Raw genomic sequence first — 24,227 nt, 5'->3', positions numbered from 1 at the left:
TGAGCTTTCAAAGGCGATCCCTGATTTTGTTTTCCCTGGCTTGGACTCTTGTCAGCCGGGGAAAAAATCTCTGGTGATCGGGGATCCTTTGCCCGGCGAGCCGTTGAACCTTATAGTGATTTCAAATTTCAAATCTTCAAATCTTTAGGGCGGCGCTCCCAAGAAAGGCTTTTTCGCTCGTCCCGAAAATCCGATGGTTAGTCCTGTGATACCTAATCCTAGAACTATCCATAGGCGGAAAGTAGACTGTTTGGACAAGATCACCAAGGCAACTGGTCAGCGCTCAGGAGTTAGGAAATCGTTTGACTATCGAGCCACTACTGGTGTTTATAATTGTAATAACCGGTAAAAATATATATATATATAGTCACTATGCAAGATTACTATGCAGAAATACTATGCAGAATTACTATTCAGAATACTATTCAAAACTACTATTCATAGTAGGACCCACCAAGTACTATTCACATCAGCGGGTCCCACATCAGCGGGCCCCACACAAGTAGGTCCCACATCAGCGGGCCCCACACAAGCGGGACCCAACACAGTCAAGCACGCCGTTACGAGTCAAGCCCACCAACAACGAAAATAAATTTAAATAATAATTAAATAATAATTAAATAGTATTATTTTACTATTTAAGGTACTATTGAAAATAATTAAATAATACTTCCGCTGCTCATAAAAAAAATCAGGTGAATTTGTCAAATAGGTGTAACGGCTTGGTTTTGAGAAAATCGGGTCGTTACAGTTATGGTATCAGAGCTGCGCCAGGTTTAGGCTGTGAGGAACCTGGTGAACGAGTCTTGGGTACGTCTTAAGATGGGATACGAAGACCTAATAATTAAAAGTTATGACATCTTCCTATTACCTCGGAACAAACTTAAAGGAAAACACACACCAACATAGATCGTTAAGATATTCGAGTTAAAATCTTCCAACACACCCTGGAAATGTAAATTAATTGTAGGCATCCCAACATCAGCCTCAAACTCTGAGACAGTCTGCCCCTCAGCAGAACCAGTGGAGGGGTAATCAGAATCAGTGGAGGGGTAATCAGAACCAGCCGCAAAATCAAGAGAAGAGAAACCAATATCGCCCTCTGAGTCAAGATGAGAAAGCGCAAGGAGGGTCAGGAAATCGTTTCTTTGCACTCGTTAACGACAGTGCTAAGGCATCTACTGCGATAACTGAAGGTCAGGATTTTAATTACTATTCTCCTTACAATTTTATTATTCGTATAACTAAAAGTAAGCCTGCGAAAAGTTAGATATGAGATGGTAGGATTTGTAAGGGGGAAATAGGAGGCAAATCTTTGAGACATCTGTTCAGGAGTCACTCAGGATAAAAAGGCAGGAAGGCAGGAACTTGAGGTCATCATAATAGAAGATAGTGACTCCGAGAGTGAACCTTCAGAGATCAAGAAAATCCCATATTCAACTCAGAGATCAAGAAAATCCCATATTCAGCTCAAGTTGTGAGGTATGGTAATTGATAGCCTATGCGAATAGTAAATTTCGGGGACGAAATTTTCATTAAGGGGGGTAGAATGTAATAACCGGTAAAAATATATATATATATAGTCACTATGCAAGATTACTATGCAGAAATACTATGCAGAATTACTATTCAGAATACTATTCAAAACTACTATTCATAGTAGGACCCACCAAGTACTATTCACATCAGCGGGCCCCACACAAGTAGGTCCCACATCAGCGGGCCCCACACAAGCGGGACCCAACACAAGCGGGACCCAACACAGTCAAGCACGCCGTTACGAGTCAAGCCCACCAACAACGAAAATAAATTTAAATAATAATTAAATAATAATTAAATAGTATTATTTTACTATTTAAGGTACTATTGAAAATAATTAAATATACTTAATTATTATTAAATAGTCTTTACTATTCACGCAGCAGCCTTCTACTATTCATAAATAATTAAATAATAGCCTTTACTATGCACAAAAATGCCTATAAATAGAGGAAGAGAAGAAGAAGAAAAAGAAAAGAGAAAGAGAGAGGAAGAGAAGAAGAAGAAAAGGAGAGAGAGGAAGAGAAGAAGAAGAAGAAGAAAAAGAAAAGAAGAGTGAAGAAAGAGTAAAAGAGAAATAAGGAAAAAGAGAGAGAAGGAAAAAGGAAATCCACTATCCAGGTAAGTCTGTCAATAGTTATTTATTTAAACAGTGAAATAACGGTGATATGGTTGGTTCTACCACCTATGGATAAAGCGTGCGTATGAGGCGATAACTCGCTATAGATTATGCAAGTTTTATCATCTTAGGATAAAGCATGCATATGAGGCGATAACTCGCTATCGATTATGCAAACTTTATCATCATATTTGAACGGTGAAATGCTCGCATAGTAACCGTAAAGTAACATACAGGGCCCACATGAATAGTACATACAGGGCCCACATGAATAGTAACATGCGGGGCCCACATGAATAGTAACATGCGGGGCCCACATGATCTTAAATTTGATAGAAAGAATACAGGGAATATTATCAGAAAGGAATTTGATAGAAAGAACACTGAACACAGGGAACATCAGAATTTGAAAAGGGTACTTCTCACGTTGCTTTCGTGAAATTCTCATCTGCACGATCCTTTCCACGTACATTCAGGCAAGTGAATATGGACTCACTTCATAACGGTAATTCAGTGTAATTCCTATGATTATTTGATATGTGATTGTGTTAGAAGGTAAAAGTATCTTCAAAGGAAAAAGCATCTTCAATACCATATGTCTTTAAACTTTCATTTCAGAAAGCAAAATTTGCATATTCATTTCAGAAAACAACATTGCATAAATCCTGCATGCCATTCTAGGTTGAAATGAAGGGAGGGAGGACTAAGGCAGACCCTTAAGATCCGAGATAGGACTAAGGCAGACCCTTAAGATCCGTGAGAGGACTAAGGCAGACCCTTAAGATCCAAGAAAGGACTAAGGCAGACCCTTACGATCCGTCCTTGGGCAAAAGCCAAAAGTTAGGACTAAGGCAGACCCTTAAGATCCAATAAAGGACTAAGGCAGACCCTTACGATCCGTCTTTGAGCAAAGCCAAAAGTTACCCAGGCTGAGAGCGTACGACACCTGGCTAATAATGCATATTCGGGTGGAACCATATGGTGACCCAAAGGAAATCCTAGAAAGGAGCACGTCTCATTAGGGGGACGGGGGTTCCTTGATGGTCAATAGTTGACGGCCAGGCCAAGGCCACCGAACATGATCTTATTGGGAATTGCCGTATGACTATTGGGGGAGAGAACATATTTGGGAATCACAGTGAGGATGAGAGTTCATACAAAGTTGATTTATTTCCAAATTTGATTTATTTGAGAAAAACTGTATAGTTTAAAATGGATTCTAATGTTGATCATTGAAATTTTTATGGTTATTGTACTGTTTCTTTTATGTCGTGAGCCTTTTTCCTTGCTCTTACGTTGCTACATTTCCCTCCACAGGATTAGTAGAAGAGGGAGCCTTCGCAAACGAAGACATATAAATAAAGTGGGAATGGGAAATAAATAGAGAGGGTGGAGTGACAGATGGGTCACCTGTCGTATTTAGACTCAGTTTAAGTATTTAATTTCGGACTGTAATAAATTTTATTTGGGATGCTAGGTCCTTAAATTGGAACAGAGTGAGTTTTAATTTTAAATGGGTTTCATTATTGAGAATGCTTCCGCTGCTCATAAAGAAAAAAATCAGGTGAATTTGTCAAATAGGTGTAACGGCTTGGTTTTGAGAAAATCGGGTCGTTACAATAATGGTGCAATGTCGGCGGCCAAATGGCCTCATTCTCATCACAGTGAAATGATGAAAATTCTGGAGACCACTTTGGCCTCAAATCCAGGGTAAAAAAAAAAAAGATTACTCAAGCTTCTAAAATCCTTCTCCAAAATGGGAAGGATTGCTTAATCTCATATTTCTGACTTGGACCTTTTCCGTGGAGCAGAATAAGGTTTTTGGGCCGAGGAGTGGATATACTTCTTCTTTTCCTTTTCTGGTTAGTGGTAGGGAGGGCAAGGAAATGTCATATCCCCTCCAGATGTATCTGTATTAATATTCCACCTTGGTAAGGTGCGCAGGCTCTCCTGGATGGGATGGCTTGTTTAAAGTAATAATTAGCAATATTTGTCAAAGTTATTTGGGACTTTTGGGTTAATGATAGGATCCTCACGGCGATGTCATAATTTATACTGCAATTTATATTAGGTTTTAAGGGCTTCCTTTACCTCCAGGAAAGTAAAGATGGAGGAATCATCTTCTTGTCCGGGGGGGCAAAAGTGGAATCTCTTCATGAAAATCACGGTGTTGAAATCAATTCTTCACAAGATAAGCAGAATGATTTATGATGAAGAGTTAGCCTCCACCAACGCTTTTCATGATATCTCTAGAGATTCGCCAAATGATTGGAAGCGGCGGAGTAGATTATGGGAAGCCTCGAGGGAGGTGGCCATCTTTTTCCTGGAAGGACTCGATCTTGCCCTGGTTTCTTAGAAAGAAACCTGGAAGCAGTTGGCATGGGCTTTCCGACTTCCCTCCTTCAATGTTTCTTGGACGAATTCTAGAAATGCTCTTATTAAATGATTTTTGGTGGGTTTGGATGAATTCATGTTTTTTTTTTTTGGAGGAAGACAATGGATAAAAAAGAGGCAAGATTGCAAGAGGGTCTTTTTGGTACCGCTAGGGAAAAACCTTTTTTGTGTGGACTATAGGCAGTGTATCTTCTCTTTCACCTTTCTGGCCCAGGGTATGCCCTGGCCTGTTCTTCTTGATGCTATGTATTGCTATGGGGACCCTTGGTCCCCTTTGTAAACCTTTTAGTATCAATGAAATTGTGTCGCTTTTCAAAAAAAATAAAATTTGGGAGCTCTAGCTGAGAATTTGGCACCTTTACGTGAGTTTAGTCCAAAACTTGGGTCAGGTTGAGGTCAACCCTAGTCCAACCTGAGGTAGCATTCCCTCAACCCTAATATGAGGCTCAGCTCGAGGAGGGTTAACCTTAACCCATCTGCCTCTAAATCTCTCAACTCTAACCCAACCCGTCTAACTCGATTTTTCCAAATCGGGTAAGGGTTGAGTTGGTTGGCACGCGGCAAAAAACCTGGGAAAAAAAAAGAAAACCCTAGGCCGTTTGGATACGTGGATTTTCAAATCCTGGATTTCCTCAAAATCCTGGATGGGAGACATTTCTCACCCTTCTTTCCATCGAGAGAGACATTAGGAGATTGTCCAGTGTTTCCAAAGGATGAGGGAGAGATTTCTAAAACCTAGATTTCTTACTTAAAATCAGGATATTGTAAAATCCAAAATTTTTCACCGCTTTCAAACTTAAACCTGGATTCTAAAATCCACATATCCAAACAGCCCATAAAGATTTTGAAAACATGATAAAATCAAGGGATGTAGTAAGGTTCGACTCTTGTTGGGTCTGACAATACCTCAACCCTAACCCTAACCCAAACCTAAAATTAAATTGGGTTGGCTTTTTCCAACCCATCCGAGGAAATGCCAACCCAACCCTAGCAGAAATCTGGTTGAATCCATCGGACTCGCGTTGAGCCCAACCCAAGTTGTACCCCCCAACAAAGACGGACCCACTGCGTTCAAATTTGAATTTTATGGCTCCGAGTGACAACGTTCAATTTCATCTCTCAGACACTCCTTTTTCTTCTTCTCTTGTTTTCTCTCTTTCTTTCTCACATGGCGAATGAACTCCATTTCAAAGACCTATTCTCTTCCTTGATTTCCGACATCAAAACCTACAAAGGCAAAGACCCTCTTCTCCCATGGCTTCAGTAAGAAAAACCCACTTCATCTTCTCTTTAATTTTCCCCCAATTTTCTTTTAATTTTCTTTTCTTCACCTTCTTCATTTTTTCCCCATTTCTCATTCCATATGAAAACCAGAGGAATTCGGAAGATGAAGGAATCTCTCCCCCCTCACATTCTCAAGGAAAAGCTCCCTCGATTCCTCCAGAAATGCGCCCTCACCTTCGAATCCGATCGGCACTACCGGAATGATTTGCGCTACCTTCGCGTCTGGGTCCAACTGGTGCTAAACCATAACCCTAACCCTAACCACCCATTTTGTCTTTTTCAGTGATTTTGCATTGTGGGTAGTTTTTTTTTTTTTTTTTTTGGGTATTTTATTTGGATGATTTTTTTTGTCCTTCTGTTATTTTCTGGTAGATGGATTTTGTGGATGATCCAAAGATGCTTTTGAGAACGATGGAGAAGAATAGGATTGGAACAAAGTTGGCTCTCTATTACCAGGCTTATGCACTCTACTTTGAGAAGCACAAAAAATTTGAAGAGTCTGAGAAAATGTACCATCTGGGTGTACAAAAGTAAGGCTTCTTTACTCGTGTTTATTAATTTCTCTCTTTTTCTTCCAACCCTACATTTTTTTTGGGTTTGTTGTGGGGTTTTGCTAGATGTATTTATCTAATGTGAACAACTCTCACTTTTAGATTGGATATTTATATTGGAATTGCTGGTGTGGAGATTGATTTTGTGCATTGGATGCTCTTAACTTGGCTAGGATGTCATGTCATCCTCTTATAGAATTGAAGAGAATTTTCTTGAGTAATCTATGAAGTCAAGTCTTGCAAGCTTGTTTTGTGTGCATTGTTTCTAATTCAATCCTTATTTCCTGATACTTTCTGAAAAAGTCGTGTGGACCTACACTGCCTTACTGTTGGGACCTGGGTAGAAGTAGAACTCACCCTTAAAAGCTAGCTGTTAAGGGGAGGGTGTCCAAGTCCTTATAAGCCAATCCACATTCATTCACTTTTCCGGTGTGGGATCTTTGCTTTCGTTTGGATGCCCCAACAATCTCACCCGTTCACGCGGGAGCAATGTGGGAACTATGAGATCTTCCCGGAGGGATTTTCTCTGTCGAGGGTACACTGGGGTTACTGAGATCTTCCCCGAGGGATTTTTTCCCTCCGAGATGGCATGCAAGAGTTATCGTGCTCCAGCTCTGATACCACTTTTTGGGACCCGGGTAGAACTCACCCTTAAAATCTATTCGTTAAGGTGAGGGTGCCCAAATCCTTATCTTTGCTTTCGCGTGGAACCCCCAACACTTACATACGAGCAATGGTATTTTCCCCCCACTGACGGATAAATCCCCCCCTTTGAAGTTATTCGTTAAGTTTTAAAGGCAAAAGAGAAACGTTAAAGGGGGTGAATTTATCCTCAAGCAGTGAACCATTCTCACAGAAACTGCTGGGGTGGGGGGGGGGGGGGGGTGGGGGGGGTTGGTGTATCATTTCCCTTACAAATTTGTGGTTGTATATAGAGGCTTGCTTCCAAAAATCTGGAATCTTGTACGTGGCCTTTGCAGATTATGTAACTCCATTTGTTGACAGATTATATGGGCTGGAGAAAATGGGTGAATCATGTCCATAGTTTTTTATGATATATTGGGAAAATTTTATTCGAGTATGATAGGGAGCATAGCATGAAGAAAAGAACTGAAATTCTAGTCGACAAATTTGGAAGAGAATTACTGAATGATTCGATTGGATCGGTAAGATAAACCATAAACCATTAATATAATAACATAATGATAAAACAACCCCTATATAAAAGTAGCTACAAAATGTTTGAACCATAGTTGCCGGAAACTCCTTGGGCGGGTGGGAACCTGTTTCCCCTAAAATGCGTTTCTCGCGCTTGGGAAACTCGTTTCCCCTAAAATGAGGGAAACACGTTTCGGAAACGTTTCCAAAATATGATACAAAATTGGAGAAATGTTTCTGAAACACATGGGAAACATATGGAAAACTTATGTAAATAATGTGTAAACGCGTGATAAACGTATGCAACACTCGTAGAAAACGCATATGAAACGTGTTGGAAACATTTGTGGAACTTACGAAAATCATTTTGGAAAAAACACATCATTTCCTAGGACATTTCTCGTACGGTTTTCTATTGTTTCTTGTTTCCCCTGTATTTTTTTTCATGCGTTTCCCGTTTCCGTTTCACGTTTCGTTTCCCACTCTGGTAACTATGATTTGAACTAAGTTCTACATACAATGCCAAAACCACCTTTCTTGTGTGCAAGTTGGTGAGACCAAGGAAGAAGGATTCTTCCCTGGGAGTGGGGAACCGCAATTCTCCGGTTCGCGAATCCGAAATGGGAATCTTTTCGAATCTCCAAAAACTGGGAATCCCGGTTCGGATTCCCGAAAACCCAATTCCGACTTTTGGAAATCGCGGTTTCTGATTCCCCGGAAACGTGATTCCCACTTTTGGGAACCGTGGTTTAATGTTATGTGAAACGCGATTTTCCTGTGATTCCCCGGAGATTCCTTGGCTATTCCGAACTCCCCAACGATTCCCGACGATTCCCCGACGACTCCCCAACGACTCCCCGACGAATCTCCGGTGACTCTCCGATGACTCTCCGGCGACTTCACGATTTCTTCTTCCGACCATTCCAGGAGCCTTCGATTCCTGCTTTTGATTCCCGATCTGGCAACCTTGGGTGAGACCAAACTGAGAACACTGTGAGAACACAACTCTGCCTAATTTCTGGAACTCAGTAACATAGGTTTGTATGCCTAAAGGTTTATGACAACCTCGTAGTGGCAGAGAATTACCATCTGTACCATTTGTGTTTCTCATCAAATCTAGAACTTCTCCGTGGTTATGGGTGATCTTGGTTGTCTTTCATGCTCTCTTTTTTGTTGGATTAGTAATATAAAATCACTTGGGATTAACTTCTTTAAGAACGGGCATTTTTGGAATGTGTTTTTTATAAGTCCACCAAAGAGGGTTTTATCTTTAGTTGGGAGCTTGATTATTTTCAAAAGAGGTTAGGGATTTTCTCTACAAAAAAGGAGGGTTTCTTTCTCTGTAAGGGTTTTTCTTCTTCTTCTTCTCATGCAAGAGCTTGGATCCAAGGTTTTTGGGTTTCTTTTATGCTGTTTTTCTGAAGATATTGTGAAGAGAGTATTATTGGGTTGGAAGAAGAGGGTGTTGGTGGAGTTTTCACCGTCATTGGAGAGGTAAGGGTTTTCAACCTTGTTTTGTAATTTCCCATTCTTCTTAGTGAATTTCTACTTGCTGAATTGCTTGTGGATGTAGGCCATGTGCCGAACCACGTAAATCTCTTGTGTCTCTTGTTTTCTTTCTTTATTTCACTACACACTTGATTTGTTGCACGTACTTGTTTGGGCTAATTCCGTGGGTTACCGGTGGCCATTTGTTATTGTTTGCTTTGAGTGCTTACCGGTGATCGGATTTCTAGCGGGGGGGTCTTGCCTCAACAATTTTCATATTGACTACTCTGGGGAGAGCATCTTTGTTTTCCAAGTTGGCTAACATGAGATCTAGATAGTTTCCAACAAGGTATTCTCATATTTGATTTCCAACTTTGTATCAGCATCTTCATAACTAGGTTTATTCTTAGTTGTCTTTAACCTCTTGTTAGCATATTTTCACATTGAAACAATGTTTAAAAACTCGTTGACACGACAAGGAATTCGGACGAGTCGACCGGGATTTTTCTTGGCCGTGTTCCGTGATGCACCACATCCGCATTCCGCGTTTTGCCCTACAGAGTCAATAAAAACTCTATTGACTCTCCCGAGTTATGACCGCGTCAACCGTATTCTTGGCTGTGTCCGCACCGAGTCGACAAGGATTTTTCTCGTGTCACATTGGCGTTTTTAAACACTGCATTGAAAATGCCTTTTTTTTTGACAAAAATATGTTTCCGGTGCATTTTAATCCTTTCATTTGGCTTTTATTTGGGAGACTAAAATACCTCAAATGCCTCTTAGGATATGCAATATTTCCTTCCAAAAATGGTTGGAATCTAATATTTTCTGGAACATCTCTGTGATGGACATTTTTCCCCTAGTCAGCGCCAAGGTTTTAAATTTCGGTTTCGGAATACGTTTCAGCCCTCAAGCAATTTCAAAATTTCGGACGAAATCTATCGAAATAAAATAAAGTAATATTTTATCCGGTACAAAATTTCGGCGAAATTACAGAAGAAATTTCAGCGGAGATTTCGGGATAATATTAGATAATGAATAAAAACCTGATTTTTTGGAGATAGTCCTTAAATTTCGGCCTGAAATTTCAGGGAAAATGAAAATTTGAAATTTCGGTCGAAATTTTGTAACGTTTCATCCGATTTCGGTTTCGGTCTCGACCAAAACAGACTGAAACCCAAAATCTCGGATTTTAGTCGAAATTTAAAACCTTGGTCAGAGTACGGTGTTCTGGATGGAACTCTCTGGAACAATCAGGATACCCGAAATTTCCCAGAGTACCTCTGGTACATTCTAATGTTGTTCCTGTTCTGTTAGCCTCTTTTGGTATGGAACGCTCCGAAAACTCCACCAATTATGGAATGGAACTGAAAATATTTGTGTGCAAGGATGCAAGTAGGGGAAAACACAGGAAAATAATACCCTTATGGAAGACAAACAATAAGGTAATACAACCAAATACAGAAAAAAAATGAGCAAATGCTTTAACACCTTTATATGTAGGATAAGCTAGGTGTATAAAATGTTTTTACTCGACACTGGACAATGTTTAACACTTACACATAAGGTAAGATAATGTTGGACTACCAAATATTTCAAAAGTTTCAATTGCCAATCAGAGCTCTCTTCATGAAAATTTTCTAAAGGATTCATTAGCTGACCCCAACTAGTTTGGGACAAAGGCTTAGTTGAGTTGAGTTAACCAGAGCTCTCTTCACCTATTGAATATTGTGAGTTTAGTTCTATATCGATGCCTTCCTATTTATGCCATCAATATCAGTTTGAGACGTAACTGAGGTTGAAAATCTGGATTTACTCTGTATCTGACAGTCTACGGACGTCATTTTTCAATTTTAGATGCAATTGATTTTCTATGAACACTATTATTGAACAGTCTTGCAGAGCCAGCCGCTGAGTTGCATAAATCATATGAGCAGTTCCTTCTTCGTATGAAGCTATATGAGAAACGGATGAAAAGAGTATGTGTCTGTTGTAAGTTCTGTTCTTACAGTAATTTTTCTTTGTGTATTCCATTATCTAACCGTTGACAGATTCCCTGCAGAGGCAGCAAGTACGAGCTTCTTTGACTTCTAGGGGCGTTCCTTGCCATCATAGGGAGATGAATCTTATTGGAAATGGTGAGAAAATAGGTAATGGTTAGATTAGATAAATGTGCTATCACCACTTATAACTTTTATCATTCTTTTTCAAATTATGTCCCAGATTTGGTTTACCGACATGCGTGCAAATACTAACGAGTGGCCATTTGTTATTGTAGATAAGGAATCTGCCACATTGGAGATTGAAGAAACTACTGAAAAAAAATCTACAGACTTTACGGATACATTGAGGGAAAAATCTTCTGAATTAAGTACTTGTGATGTTGGAATAGTTAGTGATTCGCCTATAAGGAAGGATCTTGCAAAAATTACAAGCTCCACCAGTTCCTTCGAGGAACGAAAGACCAACGGTAAGGATTTGGATAAATCAACCACTCTTTGTGGTGAGGACACAGTTGTTGTGAAGTTTGTAGGTTCTGCCATTGTTGGTAAGCGTAACGAAGAAGATGCTTGTCATCATGGTCTTGTTGACCCTACAATCAACATGAAAGAAGCTATGAATACCATAAACAATATGTTTCGGGAGCCTTTAGAGGCCGAAACAAAGGATAGAAGATCACAGAGAAGTCGACCCAAAGTAAATCATCTTGGAGACAATGGGTTTGAGGTGTTCATCGACGAAAGCTTAGAAAATGAGGCAGGATTGTCTAATCAGAAAACAGAAAGTGATGATTTACTGAAACACAATAACACCGCCAAGCGTACTTCCCATTTCGCCCCTATCAAGCATCTTAAGCTCGGAAATCAAACATCATTGAAAAAACACACAAAAACTGAAATGCGGAAGCCTCAGCAAGGAACCTTCAAAATATTTGTTGATGATGGCGACAACAATGAGGGCAATGATGGAAATGATGAAGTACCATTTCTTGAATCTCGGGCTCAACATCCCGTGGAAGATTCCAATTGTTCTGATGATCCTCATATAGACAGCTCTCCACAAGTCAGATTGAGAGATGATACAGTGGTTTGTAGATTTGTAGGTTCTACAATTTTCGGTGAGTCTGAGGTGGAAAATGCTTGCCATCATGGTTTAGTAGATCCAACAATCAACATGAAGCAGGCTATGGATGACATAAACAGCATGTTTGGGAAGCCATTAGATCTTGTCAAGACCAATAAAAAAAAGAAGCGAGGAAGATTAATAGAAAAAAAGCAAAATATTTCTGGGTTTACCATATTTGCTGAAGAGACTTTGGAAAAACAACCGCAAGTTTCATCATGCTCATCTCACAAGTTAGACGGGGAATTCAATGATTTATTTGAGCCGACTGTGTTTACAAAGGAGGCTATGGATGAGATAAATGAGATGTTTGGAATGCCATTAGAGTTTTAGGATCATGAAAGGTCGAAATTAATATTGGTCTACATTTTCGTTTTGGAATAGGCATTGTTATCTTTTCCAAAGAAATAAACCTCTGGTTTGGATGTTTTCTTTCTTCTCTTTCTAGAGAAGTTGCTAAAGATACAAAGATGTATTTGGTTACCAAGAAAAGTATCTAATCCAAAGGTTGAGATACCCTCTATATGTTGTGGATGCTTTGGCTTGCACCACTAATCAGAACTGTGTGTAATACAGTTGCCAATCGGTGAAAGTTCGTGCCTAAGACTTAAGGTGTGATGCTGAATTGGGTTTTAATTAGGCTTTGTGATTCAAGGGAGGTGGAGAGGCAACTTTTACATGATTAGTGGTCGTTTCCATGGACCATTGCCATCAGAGTATCTGAGTTTTTTTCTTTTTCTTTTTCCTCTTACTCCATATTTAAGCAATGGAAAAGTTCTGTCATAATGTAAGAAAAACACTAAATTTACAGAATATTATCAGCAATATTTCTGCCTTTTATGAAGCCTTATTGGGTCAGAATGATAATATCTGCAATTATACCCTGCATTCTATTGGCTAATATTTTGGGAATGACTTGTGTAGGAAGTTGCTTTGTTTTTACTGACTTCATTGTTTGCTTATGCATTTGCTTTTTTTGAGGATTTGAGCTTAAAAGAGTGTTGCTCTGCAATGGGTGCCAACTAATGTCAATTGACAGCATTGTTCACCATGTCTACTTTGTGGGTAAAGTCATCTGGGCAGTATTTGTTTTTGGTACGGAAGCTGAGATTGAAACTCTGACCTCAAGATTGGAGAAAAAAAGCCTTAACCAATTGAGCTAGAGGCTCAACCCTGTTCTCTGCAAAAATTGATTGCATCTGCCGATAAGTTTAAATTTGGTCGAGAAAAATATAGTAACTATTCTTTCTATGCTTATTTTATATGTTTAAATTTTGATCTATATGTGCATCAATGTATAAATTAACAGTTTTATTGATGAAATGACTTGAATTTGGAAAGTAATGTAACGAAATGAAAAATAACAATCCTAAATTCAGAGAGGGCCCATGGGCTATTTATTTAGAGACGAGAAACAATGCTAGGGAACTAGTCAATGTGAGTCTTCTCAGGACAATTGGCAGGACGGAAAGCTAGTGGTCCGGCGGCATAAACAACTGCTTCATAATTCACCCCAGACAACCTCTTCTTCTCAAACCGAAGTGGGGATCCTTCGATTCCGTGATTGACATTGGTGAGGAGGTTACAGTCAGGACGGGGAGAGGAAATCAAGCTAACGGTGCACGATTGGAGGGGGTGATCCAAGTAGTAATGGTTCATCTCTAAGCCTTGGAGTGGTGCGTAGAAGTAGCCATTGGCATCTGTCATGAAGGCCTTGTAGAAGCTAACTCTACCCTTGTAGTCTTTGCAGATAACACCAACTTTGGCAGATGAGATGGGCTCGGCGCCAGTGAGAGACCATGTTCCGAAGCTCTCGCATTTTTGGCAGTAAACCACACCTTCCACAACCACCTCTACCATGTCCTTTGCTTCATATGAGGCTTGGGTGGATTCAAAAGAACTGAAGGTTAGTAGAAGTAGAAGCATGAGTGATGGGAGGAAGTAGAAGTGTTGGGTTGCTGCCATTTTTGTAAGTGTTCTTTGAGGAGATATGAGCAGAGAACTGAGAGGAAGAGAAATGGATGAGATGAAGGGAGAGATTAAACTCCATATTTATGTGAAAATTTTGATGGGTATTTGGTCTGCACGTTTGAGTTGTGATGGACGTGGGGACTACTAAACTGCATTTTACAAGGAGAATGACATTCTTCAATGTTCATGTCATTGAGGGTCAACTTCCAAATCCAAATTTGTGTTTTTGAGTTTGGGAATAAAAAAGGGCTGCTGTTATTAGGGGTGGACTTGGTTTGGTTCGGGGGTACCAACCCTATCGGTTCCCAATATTGGGAACTAGAACCGAACCCTAGAACTAAACCGAAGATCGGTTCTAAGTTTATCCAACTTTTTTATTTATTTTTTCAGCCCCACTTTCTTTCAAATTCAGCCCCCCATCTTATTTTTATGAAAATAAAAAAGACTTAGTTTTAACACTCCCTTCTAACCTCACTTAATTCAATGGCCCATATTTTTTTATGTTTGAAAATCTAAAATTTGATATGGTATTTGCTAGCCTCCTTCACAGAAGCACCTTCACGCTTCATCTTTTGCAAGTTATGAAAGCCACATATGTTGACTTTTGCTTTATTCATTTATTTCATCTGTCAAGGCTCTCTTGCAAAGGACGGAGCGCGAAGGTGCTTTAGCCAAGGAGGCTAGCAAATCCCATTTGACATATATATATATATATATATATATATATATATATATATATATATATATATATATGATAATACGGTTTCTACACACGAGTGTAGATAAGTTATCTACACACTAGCTTAAAATACAGTGAAGGGCATATTGTTTGGGTGATCCAAACCATTCATTTGATTGGTCCTCACATAGATAGTGTGTCCACAAAAAATCAGCACCGTAGGATCATCCCAACCCTAAGATTTGTGGAGGTAAAATGGACGTGTATAAACCTTCACAAATCTGTCCATTTTTTGCCTCCACGGTTCCTATAGAGCTGATTTTTTATGGACACCATTGAAGGCTAATCAAATGAATGGTTTGGATCACCCAAACAATGTGGGCCCCCATTGTATTTTAAGCTAGTGTGTAGAGAACTCTCTACAATATGTGTAGGAACCGTTTTCTCATATATATATATATATATATATATATATATATATATATATATATATATATAGATGAAGTATGTGCAGCTATGTGCATGGCTGCACAAACCATAGTGGGGGCCACATTTTTTGGGGGATCCAAAGCATTCATTTGGAAGGCCCTTCCATGGATAAGGTGTGTACCAAAAATCAATTCTTTAGGATCATCCTAACCTTGCCATTTGTGGAGGGAAAAAATGGGTAGAAACAATGTCTGTCCATTTCCCCTTCCAACTTTGATTGGGTTAGGATGATCCTATAGGGCTGACTTTTGATACACACCCTATCCATGGAAGGGCCTTCCAAATGAATGCTTTGGATCCCAAAAAATGTGGCTCCCATTATGGTTTGTGCAGCCATGCACAGGTTATCTGTGCAGCTGCACATACTTAATTTCCTCATATATATATATATATGAGAAAACGGTTCCTACACATATGTGTAGAGAGTTCTCTACACACTAGCTTAAAATACAGTGGGGGCCCACATTGTTTGGGTGATCCAAGTCATCCATTTTAAAGGCCCTCACATAGATAGGATGTTTACAAAAAATTAGATCCATAGGATCATCCCAACCCTACGATTTGTGGAGGTAAAATGGATGTCTTTAAACCTTCACAAATTAGTTCATTTTTTGCCTCCAAAGTTCGAATGGTTAGGATTATCCTATGGATCTGATTTTTTGTGGACACCCTATCTATGAGAGAGCCTTAAAAATGAATGGTTTGGATCACCCAAATAATGTGGCCCCCACTGTATTTTAAGCTAGTGTGTAGATAACTTATCTACACATGTGTGTAGGAGCTGTTCTCTCTCTCTCTCTCTCTCTCTCTCTCTATATATATATATATATATATATATATATATATATATATATATATATATATATATATGAGAAAACATTTCTTACACACTTGTGTAGGTAAGTTACCTACACACTAGCTTAAAATACAGTGGGGGCCCACATTGTTTGGGTGATCCAAACCATTCATTTGAATGGTCCTCATTAAGATAGGGTGTCCACAAAAAATCAGATCCATAGGATCATCCCAACCATTCAAACTATGGAGGCAAAAAATGGACTAATTTGTAAAGGTTTATACACGTCCATTTTACCTCCACAAATCGTAGGGTTGGGATGATCCTATGGATCTGATTTTTTGTGGACACCCTATCTCTGCGAGGACCATTCAAATGAATGGTTTGGATCACCCAAACAATGTGGGCCCCCACTGTATTTTAAGCTAGTGTGTAGGTAACTTACCTACACAAGTGTGTAGAAACTGTTTTCTCATATATATAGAGGAAACTGTTGGTACGCTTAAGCTCACCAAGCTTATGGTGCGCTTAAGCGCCCAATCACATGGGGGCCCACTTTGTTAGGATGATCCAAAGCATTCATTTGAAAGGCCCTTACATAGATGTGGGGTGTACCAAAAATCAGCTCCATAGAATCATCCTAACCCATCCATTTGTGGAGGTCAAAATGGACAGACATTGTTTGTCCACAAATCTGCCCATTTTTGTCCTCCACAAATGGAGGGGTTAGGATGATCCTATGGAGCTGATTTTTGGTACACTCCCTATCTACGATAGAGCCTTGCAAATGAATGATTTAGATCACCACAGAAAATGTGGAACCCATGTGATTGGGAGCTTAAGCGCACCATAGGCTTAGTGAGCTTAAGCGCACCAACAGTTTCCTCATATGTATATATATATATATATATATATATATATATATATATATATATACATATACATTGTTTGGATGATCCAAAGCATTCATTTGATAGGCCCTCGCATAGATAGGGTGTGCCCAAAAAATCAGCTTCAAGGCATCATCGGTTTGGTTCGGTTCTGGGTCTCATGACCCCAAACCCAGAACCGAACTGAAAACCAACATTTCCAAAATTTTGGAACCAGAACCAAACCATATATTTTTAGAACTGAGCCGAACGAAACCAAATAGGCTGGTTCGGTTCTTCGGGTTGGACCCGAACGATGTCCATTCCTAGCTGTTATCAATTTATTACGGGGTTTTCATGTATTATGGAACCTGGTAAACTTAATAATGAAAAATGATATTCCAACCTTTTCTCAGCATTTTCGCCTCTTTTGGTTGTCTTTTCCTATAACTGCATTTTCATGTCCTTCTGGTTGTCTTTTCTTAAAAAACAAAATCATTTTCAGGAAGATACAAACAAAGGAGAGGAAATATCAACTCCCACTGAATTGAAAAAAGAAAGCAACATCAATTTGGCAGATGTATCCGATCCACTAGCTGCTAATGCTAAGAAAAAGAAAGAAAGCTATCAAAGGACCGATTTCCTGCTAAAAATATTCAAATCTTAGAAGGAATCTCACCTCCATGTGGAGGTTTTCACCTTGCAAATGTTCAGGGCGAAAAAAACAATACCACTTAAAAAAACAATAACACTTTCCCCATCTAGTAAAAAAATGGACTATACATCTGTCAATCCAAAGGAGAGGAACCACTCACTTGGCACAAACTTCTGCCTTGCCCGTCACACAAAACTAGACCACATCCCTTCAAAAGAGGAAGAAGAAGACTCAGAAGTGATCTTCAGTGAAGAGAACGCAGCGTAGGCTGAAAGCAAATGGGCAAGCTGTCTAGTAGGCTACTTCCTAAGTAGACAACTCTACTTCATTGCCCTTAGGGACTACCTCGCAAGGAAATGGACCCTCAGAGGGGAGCTTCAACTCTTTACTTTGTATAATGAATGCGTGCACACTCTAGAAACAACAACCCACAACTATGGAGGCAGACCATTGATATTACAAACATGTTTCCCGGAGATCTCCCTTGTACGTCTAAGCCTAACGACGATACCCATTTAAGTTCGGCTCTCTAGTTCTAGACACTCCAAAATCTTTGCAAAATAGCCAGTAAAATTTGGAAGCTCCTCTATATGGATACCTCTACAATAGAGACGTCAAGCCTAAGCAACACAAGGTTTTGTGTAGATATTGATGCCCGGAAGAACCTCTCAGATACCATAAGACTCACCACTCCTATGGGGGTTTACTTTCAAAAATTCGAGTATAGCCAGACCGACACATGTCACAAAAATCAATAATGTTGAGAAAAAAATCATACTAAAGACTGGAGGCTAATAAACCAAAAGATGCTCCATGATAGAGAACCCATTCCAACCACGTCGGAAGGAAGGCAAAAATAGGCAGATATTGCAACCGAGGGGAAAAACTTGGAGAAGGTAAGAAATTAAATGCTTTATGTAGACCCTCTCCACCTAGAAAACAATTTTTTTCATTCCAACAAGAAGAAGCCCCTGTCAGGCGAGACCCAACCCACACCAAACGAGCCTAGGAAAATTCGAAAAGTGACTCTCGAAATCCTTCGGAAACTGACTCCAAAGGTGAACAAGGGCAGTTGGTTCCAAAGAAGGAATGCCCCCACATCCTCCCATCAAGCTAGCCATTTATGTAACCTAAAAGTATTGAGCAGTTTGAACTTTTATTTGGTGCTCTGTTTGTTTTTTTTTGTCTATCCTGAGTTTTGGATCTCCCTCTCTCATGTGTTCCGAGTTAGGGATGGTGTCTTGTACCTGTGAATGTAACATCTTTATCTTTATCTAATAAACCGGTAGGGGTCCCTGCCAACTCCATCTTAAAAAAAGGGGCGGCCCAGTGCACGAGGCTCCCTCCATTGCAAGGTCTGGGGAGGGCTAGATGTACGCCGCCCAACCCCATGGTGGGCCCACATTTTTTAGGTGATCCTAAGCATTCATCTGAAAGGTCCCATCATGGATGGGGTGTTTACCAAAAATTAGTTCCATTGGATCAACCTAACCCTTCCATTTGTGGGGTAAAAAGTGGGTAGATTTGTAGATAACCCCCCCCCTCCCCCACCAAAAAAAAAAACAAAAAAAAAAAACAACAACAAATGGACACCTAAGATGATATAATGGAGCTGATTTTTGGTACACACCCCATCCATGATGGGGCCTTTCAAATGAATGCTTAGGATCACCCATAAAAATGTGAGCCAACCCTTGTTTTCTGCACTCGAGCGCAAGAATTGTTTTCTCCGGTGTTTAAAAATTCGGACGTGACACGGAACGTGGCCAAGAACGCGGTTATAAATCGGGAGAGTAATGACTCTGTAGGGCAAAACGTAGAATTCGGATGTGGTGCAATGCGGAACACGGCCAATCTAGAAAGGAGTCGACTCGGGCAAGTTCCTTGTTGAGTCAAGGCGTTTTTAAACACTGGTTTTCTGAACCACCCTTGTTTTCTACCTCTACATATACATAGAGGCTCAACCGTGTCCTCTGCAAAATATTGATTGTATCTGCCGATAAGTTACGAATATCTCAGGTGAGTTTCTTCGAGAAAAAAAAGTAATTATTCTTTCTTATGCTTATTTTAGATGTTTAAATTTTGATCTAAATGTGTATCAATGGATAAATTAAAAGTTTTATTGATGAAATGACTTGGATTTTCCTAAGTAACATAAAACCATGAAAAATAACAATCCTACATCCAGACAGGGACCATGCCCAATTTATTTAGAGAAAAGAAACAATGCTCAGCAACCAGTTAATGCAACTCGAATCCGCAAGTCTTCTCATCAGTAGTGAGTCTTCACAGAACAATTGGCAGGGCGGAAAGCTAGTGGCCCGGCCGCATAAACAACTGCTTCATAATTCACCCCAGACAATCTCTTCTTCTCAAACCGAAGTGGGGATCCTTCGATTCCATGATTGACATTGGTGAGGAGGTTACAGTCAGGACGGGAAGAGGAAATCAAGCTAGCGGTGCACGATTGGAGGGGGTGATCCAAGTAGTAATGGTTCATATTTAAGCCTTGGAGTGGTGCGTAGAAGTAGCCATTGGCATCTGTCATGAAGGCCTTGTAGAAGCTAACTCTACCCTTGTAGTCTTTGCAGATAACACCAACTTTGGCAGATGAGATGGGCTCGGCGCCAGTGAGAGACCATGTTCCGAAGCTCTCGCATTTTTGGCAGTAAACCACACCTTCCACAACCACCTCTACCATGTCCTTTGCTTCATATGAGGCTTGGGTGGATTCAAAAGAACTGAAGGTTAGTAGAAGTAGAAGCATGAGTGATGGGAGGAAGTAGAAGTGTTGGGTTGCTGCCATGTTGGTAAGTGTTCTTTGAGGAGATATGAGCAGAGAACTGAGAGGAAGAGAAATGGATGAGATGAAGGGAGAGATAAAACTGCATATTTATGTGAAAATTTTGATGGGTATTTGGTCTGCACGTTTGAGTTGTGATGAACGTGGGAACTACTAAACTGCATTTTACAAGGAGAATGACATTCTTCAATGTTCATGTCATTGAGGGTCAACTTCCAAATCCAAATTTGTCTTTTTGAGTTTGGGAATAAAAAAGGGCTGCTGTTATTAGGGGTGGACTTGGTTTGATTCGGGGGTACCAACCCTATCGGTTCCCAATATTGGGAACTAGAACCGAACCCTAGAACTAAACCGAAGATTGGTTCTAGGTTTATCCAACTTTTTTATTTATTTTTTCAGCCTCACTTTCTTTCAAATTCAGCCCCCATCTTATTTTTATGAAAATAAAAAAGACTTAGTTTTAACACTCCCGTGTAACCTCGCTTAACTCAATGGCCCATATTTTTTTATGTTTGAAAATCTAAAATTTGATATGGGATTTGCTAGCCTCCTTCACAGAAGCACCTTCGCGCTTCATCTTTTGCAAGTTATGAAAGCCACATATGTTGACTTTTGCTTTATTCATTTATTTCATCTGTCATGGCTCTCATCACTTGCAAAGGACGGAGCGCGAAGGTGTGTTTGCGAAGGAGGCTAGCAAATCCCATTTGACATATATATATATATATATATATATATATATATATATATATATATATGAGAAAACGGTTCCTACACATATGTGCAGATAAGTTATCTACACACTAACTTAAAATACAGTGGGGCCACATTATTTGGGTGATCCAAACCATTCATTTTTAAGGCCCTCACATAGATAGGGTGTCCACAAAAAATCAGATCCATAGGATCATCCTAACCATTCGAACTGTGGAGGCAAAAAATGGACTAATTTGTGAAGGTTTAAAGACATCCATTTTACCTCCACAAATCGTAGGGTTGGGATGATCCTATGGATCTGATTTTTTGTGGACACCCTATCTATGTGAGGGCCTTTAAAATGGATGGCTTGGATCACCCAAACAATGTGGGCCCCCACTGTATTTTAAGCTAGTGTGTAGAGAACTCTCTACACATATGTGTAGGAACCGTTTCCTCTCTCTCTCTCTCTCTCTCTCTCTCTCTCTCTCTCTCTATATATATATATATATATATATATATATATATATATATATATATATATATATATATATATGAGAAAAGGGTTGATCCGCTCGAGCGCAGCTAAGCACAGAAACAGGGGGGATGGCCATTGGGGGGGTGATTCTAAGCATTCATTTGGAAGGCCCCATCATGGATGGGGGGCCTACCAAAAATGAGCTCCATTGGATCACCAATGGGTGTCCATTTGTGGGGCCAAATATAGACAGATTTATGGACAAACAGTATCTGTCCATTTTTTGCCCCACAAATGGACACCCTAAGGTGATCCAATGGAGCTGATTTTTGGTGGACACCCTACCCATGAAAGGGCCCATCAAATGAATGCTTTGGATCCCACCCAAAATGTGGCCCCACCCTGTTTCTGTGCTCGAGCGCAGCAAATGCATGATATATATATATATATATGAGAGTAGAGTTCATAAGGGTGCCCTCATATAAGCTTATATGAGGTGGCTCTCACAAAACATAAGGGGCCCACATTGTTAGGATGATCTGAAGAATTCATTTGAAAGGCTCCATCATAGATAGGGTGTGTACAAAAAATAAGCTCCATTAGATCATCCTAACCCCTCCAAAAGTGGAGGAAAAAATAGGCAGATTTATGGACAAAACGTGTCTATCCATTTTTGCCCCCACTTTTGGAGGGGTTAGGATGATCTAATGGAGCTGATTTTTTGTACACACCCTATCTATGATGGGGCTTTCAAATGAATGCGTCGGATCATCCTAACAATGTGGGCCTCTTATGTTTTGTGAGAGCCACCTCATATAAGCTATATGAGGGCACCCTTAGGAACTCTACTCTCATATATATATATATATATATATATATATATATATATATCATGCATTTGCTGCGCTCGAGCACAGAAACAGGGTGGGGCCACATTTTGGGTGGGATCCAAAGCATTCATTTGATGGGCCCTTTCATGGGTAGGGTGTCCACCAAAAATCAGCTCCATTGGATCACCTTAGGGTGTCCATTTGTGGGGCAAAAAATGGACAGATACTGTTTGTCCATAAATCTGTCTATATTTGGCCCCACAAATGGACACCCATTGGTGATCCAATGGAGCTCATTTTTGGTAGGCCCCCCATCCATGATGGGGCCTTCCAAATGAATGCTTAGAATCACCCCCCCAATGGCCATCCCCCCTGTTTCTGTGCTTAGCTGCGCTCGAGCGGATCAACCCTTTTCTCATATATATATATATATATATATATATATATATATATATATATATAGAGAGAGAGAGAGAGAGAGAGAGAGAGAGAGGGAGAGAGGAAACGGTTCCTACACATATGTGTAGAGAGTTCTCTACACACTAGCTTAAAATACAGTGGGGGCCCACATTGTTTGGGTGATCCAAGCCATCCATTTTAAAGGTCCTCACATAGATAGGGTGTCTACAAAAAATCAGATCCATAGGATCATCCCAACCCTACGATTTGTGGAGGTAAAATGGATGTCTTTAAACCTTTACAAATTAGTCCAATTTTTGCCTCCACAGTTCGAATGGTTAGGATGATCCTATGGATCTGATTTTTTGTGGACACCCTATCTATGTGAGGGCCTTAAAAATGAATGGTTTGGATCACCCAAATAATATGGCCCCCACTGTATTTTAAGCTAGTGTGTAGATAACTTATCTACACATGTGTGTAGGAACCGTTCTCTCATATATATATATATATATATATATATATATATATATATATATATATATATATATATATATAAGTGTTTGTGTGCTAGAGCTCATATAAGCTTATATGAGCTAGAGCTCACAAACAGGGGGGCACATTGTTTGGATGATTCAAAGCATTCATTTGATAGGCCCTCACATAGATAGGGTGTGCCCAAAAAATCAGCTTCATAGCATCATCGATTTGGTTCGGTTCTGGGTCTCAGGACCCCAAATTCAGAACCGAACTGAAAACCAACATTTCCAAAATTTTGGAACCAGAGCCAAACGATATATTTTAAGAACTGAGCCGAACGAAACCAAATAGGCTGGTTCGGTTCTTCGGGTTGGACCCAAACGATGTCCATTCCTAGCTGTTATCAATTTATTACAGGGTTTTCATGTATTATGAACCTGGTAAACTTAATAATTAAAAATGATATTCCAACCTTTATTCAGCATTTTTGCCTCTTTTGGTTGTCTTTTCCTATAACTGCATTTTCATGTCCTTCTGGTTGTCTTTTCTTGAAAAACAAAATCATTTTCGGGAAGATACAAACAAAGGAGAGGAAATATCAATTCCCACTGAATTGAAAAAAGAAAGCAACATCAATTTGGCAGATGTATCTGATCCACTAGCTGTTGATGCTAAGAAAAACAAAGAAAGCTCTCAAAGGACCGATTTCCTGCTAAAAATATTCAAATCTTAGAAGGAATCTCACCTCCATGTGGAGGTTTTCACCTTGCAAACGTTGAGGGCGAAAAAAACAATACCACTTTCCCCATCCAGTAAAAAAATGGACTATACATCTGTCAATCCAAAGGAGAGGAACCACTCACTTGGCACAAACTTCTGCCTTGCCCCTCACACAAAACTAGACCACATCCTTTCAAAAGAGGAAG

General features: G+C 39.8%; 3 protein-coding genes across 4 annotated transcripts; 1 reads left to right on the top strand and 2 right to left on the bottom strand.

Annotated features, from left to right (window-relative positions):
* The first annotated feature begins 5,459 nt into the window (after nucleotides 1–5,459).
* Nucleotides 5,460–12,991, top strand: LOC143885420 (Mad3/BUB1 homology region 1). Of its 2 annotated transcripts, none has more exons than XM_077389595.1 (6): nucleotides 5,460–5,815; nucleotides 5,927–6,071; nucleotides 6,209–6,366; nucleotides 10,928–11,012; nucleotides 11,096–11,171; nucleotides 11,312–12,991. In XM_077389595.1, the coding sequence occupies exons 1-6, from the start codon at nucleotides 5,721–5,723 to the stop codon at nucleotides 12,487–12,489; spliced, it is 1,737 nt and encodes a 578-aa protein (XP_077245710.1). In that variant the 5' UTR covers nucleotides 5,460–5,720; the 3' UTR covers nucleotides 12,490–12,991. The 2 variants fall into 2 exon arrangements, with proteins under 2 accessions (XP_077245710.1, XP_077245703.1); XM_077389588.1 differs by having other exon boundaries at nucleotides 11,096–11,183.
* Nucleotides 12,992–13,584: 593 nt separating this feature from the next.
* LOC143892284 (non-classical arabinogalactan protein 30-like) lies at nucleotides 13,585–14,121 on the bottom strand. Its single transcript, XM_077396787.1, has one exon. It carries the CDS (start codon nucleotides 14,119–14,121, stop codon nucleotides 13,585–13,587), a length of 537 nt encoding a protein of 178 aa, XP_077252902.1.
* Nucleotides 14,122–19,887: 5,766 nt separating this feature from the next.
* On the bottom strand, nucleotides 19,888–20,421 carry LOC143892276 (non-classical arabinogalactan protein 30-like). Its single transcript, XM_077396775.1, has one exon. It carries the CDS (start codon nucleotides 20,419–20,421, stop codon nucleotides 19,888–19,890), a length of 534 nt encoding a protein of 177 aa, XP_077252890.1.
* Between the last annotated feature and the right edge of the window lie 3,806 nt (nucleotides 20,422–24,227).

The sequence above is a fragment of the Tasmannia lanceolata genome, unplaced genomic scaffold, assembly GCF_043159265.1.
Source record: "Tasmannia lanceolata isolate RefF3 unplaced genomic scaffold, GAP_Taslan_0.1 ptg000002l, whole genome shotgun sequence".
NCBI classification, from domain to species: Eukaryota; Viridiplantae; Streptophyta; class Magnoliopsida; order Canellales; family Winteraceae; genus Tasmannia; species Tasmannia lanceolata.
This window is presented reverse-complemented; position numbering and strand designations above follow the sequence as displayed.

Coding starts and splice junctions, on each gene's coding strand:
- LOC143885420 (XM_077389588.1), top strand. CDS start 5,721: ATGGCGAATGAACTCCATTTCAAAGACCTATTCTCTTCCTTGATTTCC. Junction 6,367..10,927: donor TACCATCTGGGTGTACAAAA/GTAAGGCTTCTT, acceptor ATTATTGAACAG/TCTTGCAGAGCCAGCCGCTG. Junction 11,184..11,311: donor TGGAAATGGTGAGAAAATAG/GTAATGGTTAGA, acceptor TTGTTATTGTAG/ATAAGGAATCTGCCACATTG.
- LOC143892284 (XM_077396787.1), bottom strand. CDS start 14,121: ATGGCAGCAACCCAACACTTCTACTTCCTCCCATCACTCATGCTTCTA.
- LOC143892276 (XM_077396775.1), bottom strand. CDS start 20,421: ATGGCAGCAACCCAACACTTCTACTTCCTCCCATCACTCATGCTTCTA.